Source organism: Cynoglossus semilaevis, chromosome 5, assembly GCF_000523025.1.
Source record: "Cynoglossus semilaevis isolate Cse_v1.0 chromosome 5, Cse_v1.0, whole genome shotgun sequence".
Classification (NCBI taxonomy): Eukaryota; Metazoa; Chordata; class Actinopteri; order Pleuronectiformes; family Cynoglossidae; genus Cynoglossus; species Cynoglossus semilaevis.
The window spans coordinates 15,282,692-15,302,800 of NC_024311.1; the positions used below are offsets into that span (position 1 = coordinate 15,282,692).

General features: G+C 39.9%; 1 protein-coding gene across 1 annotated transcript in view; it reads left to right on the forward strand.

Moving 5' to 3' along the window:
- phkb (phosphorylase kinase, beta) overlaps positions 1–20,109 on the forward strand; it is a 71,485-nt gene that overhangs the window by 5,393 nt on the left and 45,983 nt on the right. The window contains exons 3-9 of the mRNA XM_008310740.3: positions 5,147–5,285; positions 7,846–7,945; positions 10,889–10,996; positions 11,895–11,975; positions 14,940–15,055; positions 17,839–17,902; positions 19,719–19,814. Of these exons, the coding sequence (XP_008308962.1) occupies positions 5,147–5,285; positions 7,846–7,945; positions 10,889–10,996; positions 11,895–11,975; positions 14,940–15,055; positions 17,839–17,902; positions 19,719–19,814 (704 nt within the window). The remainder of the gene's footprint in view (positions 1–5,146; positions 5,286–7,845; positions 7,946–10,888; positions 10,997–11,894; positions 11,976–14,939; positions 15,056–17,838; positions 17,903–19,718; positions 19,815–20,109) is intronic.

The following is a 20,109-nucleotide window of genomic DNA, read 5'->3' on the forward strand; positions in this document are numbered from 1 at the left end:
AAACACAACATTGTGGATTGGGTTTGTTTAATTGTTGTGCTGAGTGGCAGTGCGGAGCACTTGACAATTCCAGTGGGGAACAAAGCCAACATTGTTATCACCACAACCCAGACCTGCCTGCCAATATACCTGCTTTCTCTTGGTAGCAGCGAAGAAAAAAAGGGGGTGAAGAGGTGCGAGGTTGGGGTGACAATGACGAATCAAACCAGTTCAATTTTGCCTTCTTTTTTTTTCTTCCTTTGTTGTTTTGTTGCAAAGCCGGCCTCGGCTGAGGTAAAATCTGCTCTGGAGGCTTAGCCTGGTGTTGGCAGGGAGGCTGATTTGTTATATCAAGAAAAGAGTAAAATAAAAAGTACATCTCCATTTCCTCTAGTTTATCACCTCTCTTTTTTTTCCTTCCTTCTGTCAGTTTTATTCTTTATGGCCTTTAGAAAAAGGATTTTTTTTTCTTTATGACATAAAAAACAACTTTTTATTCATGCTGTATGATTTTTATCTTGTGGCGCTTTGGCCCAGAGGCAATGTCTCTGTCATTGGTGTGGAACCCCAGGGTTCACCTCCTGGGCAAGTTAGGGTGGTTGGTGGACTCACCACCCACAGGAAGGTTCAGGGGAGTTGGTACGGTGCAGTGTGATTTGGGTGGAGGTGGTAACAGATAACCGGATGAAAATGGATGGATGGATTTTTATCTTATTTTCCTGTCTTCTGTCAATATCCTGTGGTGCTGTCATTGAGTTATTCTGCAGAAAGTGACCAATTACACCAGGGGGCACCAACAACAACTTTTCTTGACAGGCAAGTCAGAGACTAGACACTTAAAAAAATTAAATATAAATCCCATTTTTGCCTGACATTATTAGTTGATGTTTATTTTGGAATCCAGCCATGGCTACCAGTTGAATTTTCGCTGATTTACACTGATTTATGTGCAGTGTATTAAATAGTGATAACAAGATAAAAATAAGTCACAAAACCCTTGTAGAGTTGTCGGTGCAATGTCACTGTTTAACTGTAGGCGTCAATATAAATATGAGCAGTTATTGTTTTAATTGATTATCTTCACTGATGTGGTAAGGTGTGATTCACTGTCAGTAATTTGATGGATTGAAGAGCGATCTTATCCACAGCAGTTTAAGTTCAGGTCGTGTTTTCGAATTTGTGGGTTGAAAGAAAAAAACGTCAACATGTCAGCGTCTTAATCTGCAATATACATCTCCGTCCATGTTTGTGGAGGAAATACCAAGAAAAGATGAAGTCTTTGAAAAAAAAAAAAAAGTGTTTGCAATTGACACCACAACCCTTCATTTTAAGGGCGACTGCACCACCTGCTGAGCCACGGCAAAATGGGGGGATTATAGTGGAATATAAACGGGCATCTGTGTATTCCCTCTATTTTCTTAAAGCATCTGCTGTAGAACTGCACACACATCATCTCAATCGCTGCTCCTCCTCTTTTTTTTTCTTTTCAATCTATGTGGCTGTATTATTTTTCTCTTCTTCCCATCATCTTCTCTCATTTTGTGCACCCTGTCAGTGCAGTGAAATGGCCCGTTCTAAAAGAGCAGATTGTGTGCGTCTGAGACATTAGCTGCTGATTTAGTGGGACATTAGTTTGATGGATGGTAGAAAACTCCACAACGGTTGATTTGCATCCAAGGGAAATTTTCAAAATGAAAAACATTCAGCACGCTCCTCTTTTCTCTAATAATCACTTTCACTGCACTGTTTTTTTTTTCTAAGATAAGTCTCGATAAAGTCGCACCACGGCGACCCTTCTCTTTATAAACCATAATTCATTAAACTGTTGAAAAATATCTTGGGACAGATGTTTCAGTTTAATAAAGCAGATGATGTATAGGATGCATTGTTGATTGGTGGTCAATGTGTCAGGTTGGTCATGTGATCACCAGGACAAATGAATGAAGTCATTATCTGACACATGGGTTTCCAGTCAAGTTGATAAGAAGGGTGACTTGGCGCGTTTTATATTCTATCATTTAATAAGGCCTTATCCAATGGCTGTGTCCAGTTATTTGTCCTTATTGGGGCAGTGGTGGCTTAGTGGTTAAGGATCCGGCCTTGGGACCGGAAGGCTTCAGGTTTGAGTCCATCAGCAGCTAGTGCTAATGCAGCTAGTTCACTTTCTATTCCTTCCTACACATGGTGACAAATCATATTACTGTGGGAAAGCTGTGTATAAACAGGACCAGGTGACAAATCATATTACTGTGGAAAAGGTCCTGTGTGTAAACAGGACCATGTATAACGTTGTTTCCCAAAGCCTGGGTTGTGACCTTCGGGTGGGTCACAAGAGATTTTATTTGGGTCGTCTCCCATTACGTTTCCCAGGAGTTTACGAATAATGTCTATTGACTTGGCTCGCGAAGGTTTGTGACTTTTAAAATATGGGTCCCCAGAAAAAAAAAAAAAAAAGTGTATCTTCATCCTCACTCCAAAGTAAATCTTTAACCTCAAAATACTTCCTCATCTTTTTGGCTCTTGTCCCCGGACCTCCAACACTGCCCTCAGTCTGGTGAGTCCCTCATCTCGTTCTCCATCCTTCTCTTTCTCCTCTGCACTCTGTAACAAACAACAGCGGTGAATGGATGTCCCCTTCATTTGCACTGACATAATGTTGTGATGAAAAACGAAGCGATCCTTTCAGACAGATTAGTCATCAGCGAGGAGACCTCTGCTGGAGAGGAGGCTGTGCGTGTGCGTGTGTGCGTGCCGACAGTATGGGTTATGCGTGTGAAACAGATAAATGACTTCCCTGGAGGCCTTCTGTTTGAGTATGTCATATTTCACTGTATATTATCGGGGGGCTCGGAGTTGTGGCGTTAAGAGCTCTCCTACATTGTTCCCTCTTCGGTTACTTATGTGGAGTGGGGACCTTTGTGAACTCCGAGCGTCTTAGTTCCTCTTTGTTCGTCCATTTAGTGCAGTCTGACTGCTGTGTAGGCACAACCTCAGCTGAAGGATGTCTCACTCATTTCTATAGAGATGACCTCAGTCATTATCTACTGGACGGCGTCCCAGTGTTGCTGCCTTCACCGCACACGTGACGATGTCGGCAGTGTTGCTGCCTTCACCGCACACGTGATAACGTCGGTGCCGTGAAATACGACCCTAGATTTATTCTGTACGTTCCCTTCGGGTGGAATAGATAATCATCAGGTTAATAGATATCAAGGCAGGAGCCGTTCTTTGAATGCATGGACAGTGTTTCACTGAAGACTGAATTGAAAGTCTGTGTCTGTGAGCTGAGTGGACGTGATCTGATCTGAGGGAGCAGCAGTTGGACTGATATTCAAATTTGAACCTCAGGGTTAAAACACTGCATATTAAACCTCGTTCAAACACAAATGTCATTTTTTCCCCACTGGATACAGAATATGAATACTCCAGGATGAGTTCCTTCCAGGACCTGTCACCATAGATTTGGTCATTAATTTTTAGAGTTTCTTAATTGTGATGGTGGATCTGTTGGTAGATACTCATTGTATTAATATTAAATGACACTCTTTGGATACTTGACAGAGTTGGCCTGATTTCAGTTCAGGACCCCTGACCCTTTGACTTCAGTGGTCCCCAAAATTCCATGTATTTAGGAATGGTGTTGGCTTCATTGCATATGTCCTTTAAAGTTTGAAATTCTTAATGTATAAAAGATATTCCCTAGTCTTCGTGACAAATTAAATTATTTTTAATTAAATTAACATTTATCTATTTCCTATAAAATATCTTAATATAATTCAAAAGCACTTTGTCAGAGAAACTCCAACAGGAAAAGCTAAAAAAAAAAGTTCTTTAAAATGATTTATATTTATTACAAATGACTTATTCATTACAAATTTCATCAAGTGATGTTGCATTTGGTCTTGGGCAACAGAGTATGAGCGCTGTATCTGTATTTTTTTTATTTTTTTTATTTCTGTTTTGATAAAGGGTCAAAGCTCAGAAAAATAACAGGTCTCTCTACAGTATGTGGCAAATCAGTGTAAGAAAAGCCAGGAGTTCCAGACGGAAATGTGAGGTCAGGGTCAGCGGGAGAGAACGGCAGGAGCTGAGATGAGGTTGGGCCGCTGTCTCTTCAGCTGAGGATAAGAATAATTCATCACACTCCACAGAGGTGTGCTCTTTGTCAAATGGAGATGTCTCTAGCTGTTGCCTCACCCTCATGAGAGTCAAAGTTTAATCTAAAAGTAGTGCCGACACACTTTGTCGCGGCGGTGTGTTACACAACTCTGACATGGACAGAAAGTGAGGATAGTGTTGGTTTGAACTTTGTTAGTTACGGATCATAAATCCTCCAATTAACGTCTTCCACCGTGAATAATGTATTATGTCACTGACCTAATGTTGTCAAAAAAAAAAGGTTGTGTTCGACTTCCCAATTCTATTTACAGATCCAATATTCACTTCACTGAGTCACAGTGACATTATTGTGTTTAAAGTGACACAGAAACATTTTCATTCATCAATGTGTGATCAGTGCAACTCAAGGAAAAAATACGTTTTTGTTTCTTCAGGTGAAAATGTGAGAGATCGTTACATCGATATGAATGAACAAAACTTAATTAACCTCCAGGTCTGAACTCTTGACCTTTTGTGTTGTACTGTCAGACTGGAACAAGTCTTAGTGGACCTTTGACCTTTGACATTTCCCCCTGGGACTTAGCTCTTTCGTTGTTAAGTGCTTAGTCTGGATAATTAACATTCTCATGAATTCAGTGCGTCATGTTCAGGGAGTAAATGAGTGAATCGTGATGGTAAATGTCTGACCTCATAACACGTTTGAAATAACTATCTACTGGATACTTGTGCTGGCCTTTGTTGCCTCTTCTTTAATTTCATTTCATTTCAGAGGTTGTTACCTGTTGATATTCTTCAGACTTCAGAATATTCTGCACATGCATAATGAACAAACCAGCAGATGGAGAGGGAGATCAGACAGAAATGAGAGTCTGGAGAGTTATGTGTGATGTTCGTTTTGAGTAAAGAGGTGTCAGTGTGTGTGAAAAAAATCAAAAACATTAATAAAAAAAAAAGAAAAGAAAAGAGGAACCATCTGGGACAACGTTGGTTTCTTAATGTTACTCTTGAGTAATAACTTCTGCTTTTCTCTGTTCCTCTTCCTGTCCAGTCAAGACGACCATCCTGAACTACCAGAGTCCGACCACGGGTCTCTTCCCTGTGAAAACATGCCTGACCTGCAAAGAGGCAAAGGTCCGGGATTCCCTGTACTGTGCTGCTGCCGCCTGGGCTCTAGCTCTGGCGTACAGGTTTGTATATCCAGGAACATCCAGAGACACGACACGATCCACATGACATAATACATAAATATGGATTTATTCCTTAATAAATCCTCTCGCTTTCAAACGTTAGATTGTCTAACTAGAATGATCTGTTTTGTTTTAGTCTTTAAAGTTGCCATATTTAGCTGCTTCCTATTTGACTATAAGGCTGTCAGCTACACACAGTAGTTTTCAACCTCCAGCCTCTAGGTGGCAGTACGGTCTCACTAGGGCATACGTGTCAAACTCAAGGCCCGCGGGCCAAATGTGGCCCACCAAGAATGACCTATTATTTTAAGAAAGAAAGTAAATGGATATGACTGGATTTTCTTCGAATGAAGTAAATTTGTAAAAATTAAGTAAATTTTTTCCACTGTGTCCCACTGTGGCCCGGTACCTGTGGACTGGTACTGGTCCGTGGACCGGAAGTTGGGAACCGGGGGAACTGTATTGCTGATGTGTTGCTGAGTTTGACACCCCTGCTGTAGTGGTTTTGTAACTCCCTCTAACATAAAATGTGAAATTACAGGTAACATATTGAAGTGTTGTTTCTTCTACAAAAAAAAGTAAGTGTGCAGTGGAACAGGAGGAGGGTGTTGTTTCTTCTACAGAGTGTGTGTGTGTGTGTGTGAGAGAGAGAGAGAGAGAGAGAGAGGTTTGGACAGTAAAGTAAGCAGGCGGAGAAATTGGGCAAATAGCGAGATAAGAGGAGGTGAAGAAATGAGATTGAAAGGGAGACAAGGGTAAAAATAGAGAGCACTGCAGTGGTGTGGCCAGCAGCAGCTCCAAGTCATCAGTCACGGCTGTCTTCTATTAGAATTGTCCCTTGGATTTAATTAAGATTATTCTCATCTGACAGGATTGGCTTGTGCCATTACCTCCTCTGAGCTGCTGTGTGACCACATCTGAGTGTGAATGTCAGGGAGCGCGGTGAATGTGTTACAAACTTTTTTTTATTTATTTTCTTTTATTTGAAAAGACACAAAGAGAGAGAGAGAGAGAGGTCTAATCCCCCACCGTCTGTGGTAACAGAGATCCCTTGATTTTTTTTTTTTATCACTTCCTCTTGTTGTAGGTTTAATAGAACACAGAGCAGCTGTCTCACCTTGTGACCCAAACATACACCATTTTTCAAACTCATTTTAATTTAATTAACGGAGCCGGATATTTCATGGTAACCTTTGGTCACCTCGGGTGTTTTACATCGTCAGATCCTGGATAGAGAGGTTAGCTGTAGCTGCAAAGCTGCCTGTGTGATGAATGCACTGTGAAAACAGTTGCCTCCACAGTGGCCCGGCTGTACTTTTGAATGTTTTTAGTTATTAATAGGTTGACCTTTGTACGAAAAGGCTTTGGGGTTTGTCAGCCCCCCCAAAATCAGTGTGTTCAGAGTGTCTCTGCAACAAGTTCTGGGTTTTCCCACGGTCCAGAAACAGACCGCAGATTAAGGATTAGATTCATTATTTGATGGAGAAGTGAAGCCTCCGGGCTGTTCCCCGACTGAGCCTGAAGACTGCTGGGACCCAGCTCTGCATGACTGAATGAACAGGATTAGGTTGTCACTGATGGACTGATGGGTACTCACTTAAGACAGAAGGCCAGGGCGAAGAAGGCAGAATTAAAGATTTATATGTTGTTGTTTTTTTTCAAGACGGACAAGATTAGACATGACCAGCTCAGAAATGTAGATCAAGTTGAGCAGTTTAGAGACAAAGTCAATGAGACAAGATTATGTGGATGGTAGAGACGGTTGCTGCTGTTTGTTGGACCTCGAAGACGATACCTCGCTGTAGTGAAAAGAGAGATATGAAAACGGTTGGTGTAACAGTGGAGGTCCCCTGAAGGCAGAAGAACAGGAATTATTACCTGTACTGCTTAATTATTTATTATTTGTTCACATATTTTAACACCGACAATAACATACGATACCACGACTGTAACAACCACACCATTATTACCATTAGTGTAACTTAGTGAAAAGAGAGATATGAAAACGATTAGTGTAACAGTGGAGGTCCCCTGAGGGCAGAAGAACAGGAATTATTACCTGTACTGCTTAATTATTTATTATTTGTTCTATCTGAGCACCTGATTGCACGTACAAGTGACAGCTACATATATATATACATATATATATATAGACTCTGATCTGTTTTTTATGCTAGAAATTAGTTGTGAATTTGTAAAATAAAGCCAAAAAATTAAAAAAGAAGAAAGTTCCAGGTTTAGGGTTCACAGATTTTTCTATTAGTATTTTGGTTGGTAATTTGCATTTCATTGGTGAGGCGTTCGATCTCCCTGTCACCAGTCACCCACTGTAAAGCTTTATTGCCTGCAAAGTCATCCGATCCTGACAAGAATGTGATGATTCTGGGCAAGAATTATCGTCAGAATATGAATTTACTTGTTTTTGATATATATATATTCACTGCTTGTTTAATATTTTATCTGCTCCTTACTCAGATTGCTTTTTGAAAACTTTTTTTGGAAACTCACACATCTTTGAATAAAATCCATTCTTTCATTTCTTTTGCCTTTTCATTTTCAGACGCATTGACGACGACATGGGTCGAACACATGAGTTGGAGCATTCTGCCATAAAGTGCATGAGGGGGATCCTCTACTGCTACATGAGACAGGCTGATAAGGTGAGTGGTTTTTTTTTTTCGCCAACCTCCGTCAGCTCCTGCTTTCATGCAGCGTGTTTGCATAAAAGCACCTCGAAATGACATGCTGCGTTTCACAGATGAAAGGTACAATATGGAGTTGATATTCATCAGAAACGTTCAGAGCTGCAGCGCCGGACACATCTGCTCTTTCTCTTTCATATCATAACCGACAATGGCAGCCGGTGGCTTTCACTTGTCAGGGCTTAATAACCAGCAATCTGTTAATTGCTGAAGGCTTTTTTTTGTACTGAAAAGGGAAAATTAGCCACCATGCCTGCCAGAAACCTAATGCTCAAGTAGACAGTGATTGAAGGTTTAAAAAAAAAAAAAATTCTATAGGGAGCAATTAAAATGCTGCAGATTTGTTTTGTACCCATTAAGGACCTGATTGGTTTGATTTCAGCTTAACTTAAACTTAAAATTAAACTCTTTTTTTTTTTTTTTTTGGGAAAACGCTAAAATCTGGAATAGGTTTTTTGCATTTTCAAATAACTTGAACGTCAAACCAACCATGTTGGAACAACGGAACATTTTGGCCCTTCATTTATTTATTTATTTTGACACCTCCCGTCACAGCAGAGTGCTGGGACGGCACACACGCACGTATGTTCGTTCACTGTCGTCGTTGTTCGACCTTGACAACCTAATTTAGGCGAGAGCTTTCTGCGTCTTAATTACACGGTTTTTAGTGGAGAGGTGCCGGAGAGGGGCCCTCTGAGGAGCAAGTATCCTTGAGCTAATACGTATCTGCCCCCCCCCTCCCCCCCGCCCCACCCTCCCTGTAATCCTTGAATATCATCACAGTATATCTGGAGCTGAAGTACTGAGCTACCTTCTTGAATTTTAATGAACGAAAAAAATGATGATAAGAACAAAGAAACGTTACAACTGAGGCCGCCAGGTGGAAGATATGATGAGTGGGTTCAATCTCTGGTTAGTGGGTTTTATTTCTCCACCAACTCCAGTCTCAGCCTGAAGTCCAACAACATGCAGGACTGTGTTGTTTAACCCATACCCCAAACAGTGTGCCCCTGACAATGCCCAGCCAGTAGAGATGGTTGAATGAATGAATATTACATTTTGATGTGTTTAAATTCCAACTATTGGTGTAAAAAACTACAGTAGTACACAAAAAAATGTTCCTAACGTCTACAAGTAATATTACCATCTTTGTAAAAAGAATCTTTAGCAAAGACTAGCTCGATTCTTGATATCTTATAAACCAGTGGTTCTCAAACTGTGGTACACGTACTACCAATGGTACACGAGCGCTCTCTAGTTGTACATGGGGAAAATTCATATTTTCACATTTACATTTTTAATTGAATAAATCTGAAACATACATATGCACAATTATTATAACATTTAAATATAAACACCTTTATAAACATTTCTAAACATCTCTCCTCATTGGTGGAAGCTAACAGTGAAGGCCTACGCTGCTATATTCTACTGTTGGTCATCATGGTGGGACTCAGAGAGATCAGTGTTTTCTCAGGTGGTACAGGAGGATAAAAAGTTTCAGAACCACTGTCCTATGGGAATCAAAGACCCCACAGTCAGCTGCAGTACCCGTGAGAGATCAGTGTTTTCTGCATGCCTCTCAACCCTCTACCTCCCCCCCTCAGTCACTCACACACATACAGTACACACACACACGCAGTGATCCGCTGTGGGACGACAGGAAGTGGAGCAGTTTCTGTAAAAATGGGACAGAGGGTGTCCACCATGACCGAGTCGGAGCGAAACCTGAGAGTGAAGACAAGAGGTTAACGAAAATAGCATCGCTGGAAAGAAAAAAAAAAAGAAAGAAAAGAAAAGAAAACAGAGTTGTTTTAAGAAATAGAGCAAGAGGTAAGGGACGGCGCCGATAAAGGAGGTTTGAATAATCTAAAGTACAATGAGCCGAGAGGAGACGTATTAGAGACAGGAATAGGAGGTACGGAGAATAATGGAGACGGCGACGGGGGATTTGACGATGGATGGAGTCGTAAGAGAGGTGGGGGGGGAGAAACAAATGAGGTAAAAATGGGACAAAGAGCCAATTATTTATAACTTGACGGGACTGGAGGCCTCCCTGTGATGTGGTGTGTAGTCGGTGTAGTGCAAAAAACACACACAGGCACCAGTGTTTATCCACAACACGGAAAAAATAGCTGACAAACGGTTGTTACGAAGGCGGTCACTTTTTACGAATGTACCTTAAAAACCAAACATCTTTAAGAATATTCCACCTTAACCACAGAGTCCTGCATATGAGCCTTTAATTATTTAATGGCAAATCATTTCCGTTGCCAGGGAGATTTGTGAAAATCTGAGGTCAAGCAGCACCTTAACGCCCACGGCTGCTGCCTGACACACTGATCTGATCTGAGGTAATTTACCTCAACCTCAGTTTTTATATTTTACATTTTGTTTTTGTTTGAATGCATGTTTTGCTCACAGATAACATAATGTAACGCCCCCGGTGGTTTATTTACACTTTTTCCACGTAAGTAAGGTCATACTGTGGGTCTCGGTGGTTTGTTTAGAATAATTGTTTTTACAGAAGCTCTTAATTAATATGTGTAAGTAAATAATTAAATATACGAACAGTAATTATTTAATGGACAGAACGTGCTGCCGTGTGTATGGTGTGCTGTAGTTTATAGTTTTAGTTCAGGGAGTTGTACACGATTAGATTCAGCACCTGTTTTCTTGTAAACAAATATGCGACATCAGGTAAAGAAGTGGGATTTCGCTGCTTGGAATGGATTTAAGTTGAGAGAAACAGCAGTGGAGTGAGAAGAATGAATGTGTAAAACTTGTACAAATAAAGTATGGAGGTGAGATGAAGTGACATCTGCTCATTCTGATCTTGTAATTCTGTTTCGTCGTTCTTCATGCACTCATCTTTTCTCATGTTTTCTGACCCGCCACCAGGTGGAGCAGTTTAAGCAGGACCCCAGCCCCTCCAAGTGTCTGCACTCAGAGTTTGACGTGAACACTGGTGACGAGGTTCACTCCTACAACGACTACCACCACCTGCAGGTCAGCTGTGGAACACTCACGTCACACATGGTTTTCCAAAGCAGTTTCCCAAACTTTTTTTTCTGGACACATATTATAAAAGTCACAAACCTTCATGACCCAAGTCAATAGACGTTATTCATAATCTCCTGGGAAACATGATACGAGACGACCCCAAAAAAAACAACCTGCGACCCACCTGAGGGCCACGACCCAGTGTTTGGGAAAAAATGCTCCAAAGTACACACAGATGTACCTGTTAGATTACAATACAGGAGACACTACATGTGAAAGCACAGGTTCAGTCAGTTATACTGGGCAAGGGTGAGTCAAAAAGTTCTAAGACATATGTTATAAATTCAAAGGTTGTCCCATTTTTCTAGCTAATAAATCAGTAAAAAAAAAGTCTTTATAGGTCAGTGTTCCTTTACAGTTTTCCTTTAAATGTTTAACCTGCAGCATCACTTTCTAATACATCACAAATACATTTTTAAATCCATCTTCTCCTTCACATGATCCAGTCTTAAAGTGACTTGTCCCTGGAGGTAAACGTCCATTTTACTGGCTCTAAAAGATGTAATCTTCCGTCAGTGTCATCAATTTGGAGTGTAATGATTTGAGTTGCCATTAAATCCAGAAATGAAGACACTGAGAGTAAAACCATGAGGTGAGTGGCCTGTGGGGAAAAGGTAAAAAGTCCTCCCAGCGCTGTAAATCTTAATCACATTCTTCCTACTCATTTACTGATCAGTGCAATCCATAATGTACTATTGCTGTCAGATTATAGTGTTGTTGAAGTCCAACTCAGATGCTGCACCTATTGTATGGAGAAAGCCACAGTTGTCGACAGTCGTGCAGGAGTCAGGCTTTCTCCGATGGTAATACTTCCAATCTCTTCTCTCCCTCTTTACTGCTGCAGATCGATGCCGTGTCTCTCTTTCTGCTTTACCTGGTGGAGATGATTTGCTCCGGTCTGCAGATAATTTACAACACTGATGAGGTAAACACGACTCCAAAATGATTGTAGAGCTGATCGATTCCAGACACAAAGCATTAAGACCCTGACTGTTGGTCTGTCCGTCGGCATTATTACTATTTTCTTTTCTTTTCTGAGCACCAGCCATGTTTGTTATAATCACTGCCATTGTGTTTAAAGATGATACGAGTCGTAGTCATGACTACAGCAATAGCAGTGTTGTCCTAATGTCTGTCATTTGTGTTTATGACAACTGTCTTATATATATATATTTATATATATAAAACCATAGATTATCAAGTAAAAAAAAATAGAGTTTAGCTTTTTTATTGGACATTTATACAGCAATATCAAAGGACTATTTTCTATTTTATTGAACATTGAATTATATGTATGTATAAGATCAGGTCAACCATGTGATATTACTCATATACATATGTATTGCAGGCGTATTTTAGAGTAAAGATATATAAACTCAAAGGCAGGGCTAGTACTTATTAGCCCTGGAACAAGTAAATTAATAAACAAATAAAGTAAAAAGAAAGTCAACTGAAGAGTACAGCAGTTTTTTACACTTTTTACAGACATTATATTCACAAATGAGAAGATGTAAAAAAAATATATCAGTCCTCAGAACCTAACAGGCTGCAGGGTGGACCAGCGAACTTGCTGTTATCCAAAATTAATTCTTGTTTTTGGTAAATCAAATATCAAAATATTGTGTGATTGTTTTTGAACCCTCTGGAAGAATTCTGTTGAATTTGACACAACGTTCCCTTTAAAAAAAAAAAAAAAATCACACCAGTAAGTAAATCTTTGTTGTATCTCTGTCTCTTCATCAGTCAGGATAAAAAGTTTCACTGAAATTCCTCAACAGTTTCATGTGACATTTCAAACACTAGAAGCTCAACTGATCTCCATCTGTTGAGAACCAGGTTTCAGGTAGTTTTATATTTTTCGTTGCAGTGGAAGTTGTTGCTCGAGACTTTTTTCTTTTTTTTTCTATAGCGACAGTGTAAATATCATCCCTGCTAAATGTCAGCTGTGCCACTGCTGCGTCTGTCACTCCCCGGGATCATTATTCAGGAATGTTGTCTCTGCAGTTAAAAGCCTGTTCCATTCAGTAATGTCGTCTCAGACCTGACTAAGTTGTGTTGCTACATGGGTCATAAATGCCATTCGTTTTTATCCCTTTTTCTCACTGCAACCAAACTGTGGACCCTCTGAAACGTATAAACCACAGCTGTAAACTAGAACCAGCCAGATTGTTACAGCCCGAGTCCCTGCAGAGAGTCTGGACCAGCGGACACTTTGTCTTTTTTAGCACTCGTTACATTTATATTATTTTCCCAGATTCGCAAATTGGTTTAAACAGTTGATGATTTTATGGTCCATCAGGAAATCCATCGTACGCAGATTATTGGCAGCTAAATGACACCGACGCCATTCACCACGGTGCTGGTGTGAATGGTGCAGTTTTGATCTGTGTGGTGTGAAATTTTGTATTTTCTGTTTAATTATTTAAATAAACCAACAAGACGACGCAGCTGTCGGGCTGTGTTTCACTGAACCTTTAGATGAAGTTGGAACCTCATTAACTCCGACAAGTCTTTATGGGTCGGATCACAGATTCACTGACTGTAAGAGAGAGAGAGAGACCAAGTGTCGGCTGGTCAGTCTGGTGGATCAGTGGCATTGACCTCCGTTGCAGTTATTGATCGGTCGCAGGTCACAGCCGTCGTCCGATGAACTCATTTCTTGCTCATAATTGTGTGAATCGCATTCACCAAACATAGTTTGTCTCCGATGTCTTTTCAAACTACACGTCTATAGCGCCCCCCGTCTTCTGATGCAGGTGAATTACAGACGTCCGATATCAGAACTAGTGGTTTATTTTCTCACTGAACCTTGTTTTAAATAAATATAATTTTGGTTACAGTTAAACTGTAACGGCGTGATTAATTGGTCTGTAGTTGCTCTTCCACCCGTGTTCAACTGACTGCCCTGGAAGCTGCATTGCAGTGTTTTTTTTTTCTCCTCTTCCAAGAGCTGTTGAAGAAAAGCAGCAGCTTGTCCTTTCAGTAGACGCTCTATCGACCCTCCTTCCACATGCCATTTTCAGTTTCATTCAGCATGAAATGAAGCCTCTCATTAGCCTGTATGAATTGGAGACTCTCTCTCTCTGTCTCTCTCTCTCTCTGTGGTTTGTTTTTCTTCTTTTCCCTCCATATAATGAATTTATTTGCAGTCAAAAGATCGTATTTAGGGACAGTCGTCTGGCAGCGTCCGCAGGAAGAGTAGCACGTTTGGCTAGTGGGCAGTAACATTCATTAAGATACCATTCCCCCCCCCCCCCCCCCCCTCCTGCTCTCCATCTTAGACTGGCCTAGTTATGTCCACGCAGGTTCTATCTGCATCTCTCTATCTCTCTCTATCTCTCTCTCTCTCTTCTCTTTTTACCGTACCGTCATTTTAGATTAAATCATTCTGTCACACACTCTCTCTCTCTCTCACACACACACACACACACACGTGGCTACTTTTAATTAGTTCAGTGATTAAATGCCTTTAAGTCATAACAAATTTTACACTTTTTTTTTATGTCGCCGTTTTTAAACGTGCCTGTTGCTCTTGAAACGACTCCTTCACTGATCGTGTTTGTAGCGCCACCCGACTAATGGTTCTGCCATTGTCCTCAATTGGCCTGAATGCACCATAAACGTTATAAGGCCGCTGTTTGTCAAGGGCACGGATGATGAGCCGTCGACCGCGTAATGAACGGTTGAGTCGAGCGTCAATTAAAGTCTTGTTAATCTAACGAGAGTTTGATTAATGTTGTTAATCTGACGATTGTGATACGTGTCCGTGTGAGTTCTGACAGGACAGTGAAATAGGGTTTAATATGATTATGATCTGTCTGTGAAGTATGTGTTCTGTGTATAACTGACATTCCTCTTCAATGTGCTGCACATGTCATTCCTGTCGCAGGTTTCTTTCATCCAGAACCTGGTCTTCTGTGTGGAGCGGGCCTACAGGGTGCCTGACTACGGCATGTGGGAGAGAGGCAGCAAATACAACAATGGCAGCACCGAGCTGCATTCCAGGTCAGTGCATTATTGTAAAGGCAAACGAAGGCAGAAAAAATGTCCTCCAATTTCCGGCCATACTTATATCACCTGTAACAACTGGACTATTCCGGCCATACTTATATCACCTGTAACTGAACTGCACACGTGTTTGAAAACTAAAGTTTGATAAAAAAAAAAAACTAGAAAAAAACTTTCAGTTACTGCTGGAAAGTATCAATATGACTGAAATCTGAAGGGACCAAACAGACACAGGGGATCAAATGACATCATATTGACATCCAGTTATGGGCCACATGTTTGATACCAATACGATACTGCAACTTGGAGTATCTGTTGATACTGATTTCAATCTGACACCTTGTTTTCCTTGAAGAAAACCTTGAACGAAAACTGTCAGTGTTTACAACAAAGTTAAGTTGAGCTTAAATTTCAGATCAGTCAGGCTAAAGTTTAAACTGTCAGTGTTTACAACAAAGTTAATTTGAGTTTAACTTTCAGATCAGTCAGGCTAGTTTTTGGGTTTTTTTTCAATTTTCAATCCTGAAATTTTGACCGATTTCAGACTGATACTGACCCTGAGTATCGGATCGAGCCATCCCTACCACGTATGGACATGTCAAAGGTCAAAGGTGGCCCACGGGCCAGATGTTTGTGGCCCGAGGTCAAGACTAGGTTTTTTTTGTTGAAAAAAACTTTATCCTGTACTTCTTACTTCCGAGTACTGTTCTATAAGTTCGTACTTCACCAGATTTTTTTTTTCCATGCCTAAATGATTTTCATGCTGAAGTGATTTTTTATTCTACCAGGGCTGTGGCTCCAACAGGAGAACCTAATAGTACAACTCTTAACTGCCTTTTGCCTTTTAGAGTTAACCGTCTCGGTGATGCAGTAAATTTTAAAGTAAATGTTTTCATGGCTGCTCCTTCGGTCTGCGTGTGTGCTTGTGTGATAACAGGGGGCTCTTAAAATAAACAGAGCAGCCAGTGCCAGAAGCAACATGGGAAAGATGAGTGTTAAATGTGTCTCTGCTGATACACAAAATGTGTGAATGGATTGTAATATAACAGTTTGTACATGTGGGAATAGAGGCCGTGATAATTGAAAGAATGATATAAAAGCAGCACCAGAGCAATACACATTCACAGATATAAAAAGATATAAATGTATTGTATATATGTATACTGTACATATATAAATATATAATATTCTGTATATATAATATATATAAATATATATGACTTATATATGGTCAAGACTATATACATATATATATAAATATATATGTATGTACTGTATATATATTGTATGTATATGTATATATGTATATATATGCATATATGTATATATACAGTATGTATATATATATATATTTATAGTAAGTTTTAATCACAGGGTGGCTGTTTAATTATGACATTTTGACAGCCGAAATTTAAATATAAATTAATATATTTATAAGTTTAATAATATGTTTAATTTATATTTATATAAAACATATAAATATTAAAATAATTTACACTGCATATTAGTTACCTTAAATCTGTCAATTCAATTGATAATGAAAAAAGTTTTTTGTGCAGCATTCGTTCTTTGGCTCATTGGTTCATCCACTCATGTTCATATTTTATACTAACCACCAACATTCAGTAGACACCAATATATTTTGTTAATTTTATAATAAACCTCCACTGCTCTTTTTCTTCTTTTTTTTTTAGTGCTTATAGTCTGGTTGCCTTTTTTTTTCCCTTAACTGTGTTTTAATTGGTAAAAATTACTAAATAAGTATTTGATTAAAACCAAAAATAATGTCATTTTCAACTTTAAGATGTTTTTGTATTGTTTAATAAAATTTCCCTTCCACGTTTAAAGATGACCTTGGGTCCTCGACCAATCACAGATGGTTGAAGAGAAGTGTCAACATACACTTCAGTCTCAGACTGGCGCCCAATTAACCCACATCATCTGTGGAATATCATGAACCCACTGATCTAACAGCGAACACAGCTGACAGTTTTGTTACGTTAAAAGATTTATTTTCATAGTCACAAAATAATATTTTCGCAATCTCCAGTCTGAGCTCATAAACAAAAACAGTCTACGGCAACATTTTCATCATGTGAGTCTCAACCTCCAACTGTCAGCTGAAACCGTTGCGTCACGCTGCTGTTTTGCTTGTTTTACCCTCGGTGCTGCTTTTCAGAAGAATATATTTCCCCTGTTTCCTCAGCACTCCTCATATCTGTCTTCATCTCTGTGTGAGATTTGGTCAGCCTGTCTGACCACTGACCCCTGCTTCTCTTTCAGCGGCGTGTTTGTCTTTATACAAAGCTGGATTCAGCCGAGCTCCTCCAGCCATCAACCCTATTCTGAGCATCGACTCACACTTAGCTGTAATGGTTCTGAATTCATTCTGTAGTGTCAGCAGGTCCGCTGCCAGTCACTGACAGGTTTCCTGCAGAGTTTTTTTTTTCTTTCTTTAACCTCAGGAAATCTTGGCAGGGTAAAAAGTGAAATGAAATGACAGGGAAATTGAATCAAATTTAGTGTGCCTTGCAATCAGAACACCCAGCAGGTGTAGAATCCAATATTTTTAAAAAGAGGTTCATTTTCCTCAGAGGACCACCATTCATGAGCCGAGTTTGATTCCTTACACATATGCAGCTAACTATTTTCATTGAATTGAGTTTGACAAAGAACTTTTTTTTGCTGCAGTCTCTCACAGTGCCATATTGGTTGTCACTCCAACAAAATGATGAAATTCTAATCCTGATTAATTCTCCTTTTGTTCCTCGTCTCTGCAGCTCTGTGGGTCTGGCTAAAGCTGCTCTGGAGGCCATCAATGGGTTCAACCTGTTTGGAAACCAGGTATTTCAAAACAGTCTTTCCCAAACCTTTTTTTTCCGGGGACCCATATTTGAAAAGTCACAAACCTTCACGACCCAAGTCAATAAACATTACTAGTAAAATCCTGGGAAAAATGACGTGAGACGACCCCCCCCCCCCCCCAAATAAACAAAAAAAAACTCTAGTGACCCATTTGAGGGTCGCGACCCAGTCTTTGGGAAACCATGTGGAGCCATGTTCTTTACATTTTGAACCTGATTTGTGTGCATTAATTCACGTAGTTTTATTTTTTGTATGAACGACAGGAAAAATTGTAATGTTTTTCCAGTGGTTTAGAAAGTGAAGTTTTCTCTGCTATTTCCTACTTTAAAGTCGTGCGTTTTTCTACTGTGCTCCTTCAGCCGTCCAGCGCCACGCGAGCGTAGATGGTTATTTATCTCCTCATGTGGCGCTGCAAGGACGAGTGTATATTAGAGCGGCTGTTGGTGGTTCTCTTTTTGAACAGCTGCAACATAAAGAGGTTCAACTGTGCCAGAAAATATGTTCTGTTATTGAGCTCAGCATTTTGAAAGAGTCAATTTGTACAGGACGCAGGGATATGATTTTTAACATTTGGGCCTCTGCAGGTAGGTGTGTGTTTTGGTGTCTGTGTGTGTGTGTGTGTGTGTGTGTGTGTCAGTGTAAGTCATGCTCCTCTTTTACCCTCTGGGAGTAGAACATCTACAAGCCACTCAGGTAGATATAAATGAATTCTCTGGATCTTGATTTCCCCACAGACTCTCGTCCCCCCAGCAACAAACCACCACCACGATTCCTCAACCTTCTCTCTTAACTGGAACATTTAGTACATTATTAACTTTGCAGTTTCATTTTACCCCAGCAGTAAAGATTCCTAGTTTATGTCTGAGACCTATTTGTGTTTAACGAACCTTCATCCAGACGTTGGTCTTTTGTTTGTTTTGTTTTTTTTTTCATGATCCTCCACAGTGTCCTCCACCAACAGCAGTAATGACATCATTGTGCTGTAACTAATTAGTTGCTGGTTGATAAATTTACGGTGTGCTTTTACAGTCCAACAGCTTCAACTGTCGGTCTGGAGTTTTATATCTTTACCTTATCGATAGACAGTAAACCAGTGGAACAGAAAAACTCAAACTGTACATTTTTAACTTCATATCTGCCTTTAACCGATATTGTCCAAACACATCATTTCCGACTCCGATATCAGCCGATACCGATATAGGCCTGGTAGTAATTATTTATGTATTTTTTCATCTGTACCATCACTCTGCACACAATCCTCCATGTTATTAAAATTGATTAATTAAATGAGCTGCAATGCTGCCATCTAGTGACTGTCACTTTCATATACAGCCGTTTATCCCCCAAAACTTTTTGTTTAGAGCACACGCCATTTGACGAAACCCAGGCATTGCGTTATCAGATTTTATTATCATTAAAAAATGATAACAATTCTCACAGATATTACTTAATTATGCTAATATTGGACAATAATATCGGAAATCCCTAAATATGTATATTTATATTTATATATGTTTATATGTATACATTTACACACACACATATATATGCGTTTGATCAAAAATGACCCACATTTTTATGAATATAACAACATGAATAAACGGACATTAAAAACAAAAACATCTTCGGCCATTTTCTTTTCTTTTCTAATTTCCTTAATTAGCTGTAGAGTGACCGATGTGCAGGTTCACTGTGTGGAGCTGGACCGTCGTGGCCGTCTGCAGTTTGAACTGTGCTCAGTGCACGGTTCATCAGTGTCACTGAAGGTGTCTTGTGCGTGTGCTGTGTTTTGCAGGGCTGCTCGTGGTCAGTGATATTTGTGGACTTGGACGCCCACAACAGGAACCGACAAACTCTGTGCTCCCTGCTGCCCAGAGAGTCCCGCTCCCACGTGAGTTCTTCTTCTGTCTGTCCGTCAGTCCGTGCACCAGTCAAAGATATGAGACGAAATATGACCAATGAAAGTGTACGATGAAAACAACAGCTGGAGTTCAGTGCATCTGATGGATGATGTTAGTAACGATGATGAATTTCCTGATTAAGACATGAATAACGATGATGATAGAAAGGATGACATTATGTTAATTAATTGTTACGAGTTTTATACCTCCTTTGATTTTCATTCATTTGAACTGCGTTCTCTCTTTACCTCAATACTGGTTTCACCTTAGTGGCTCAGCAGTAAA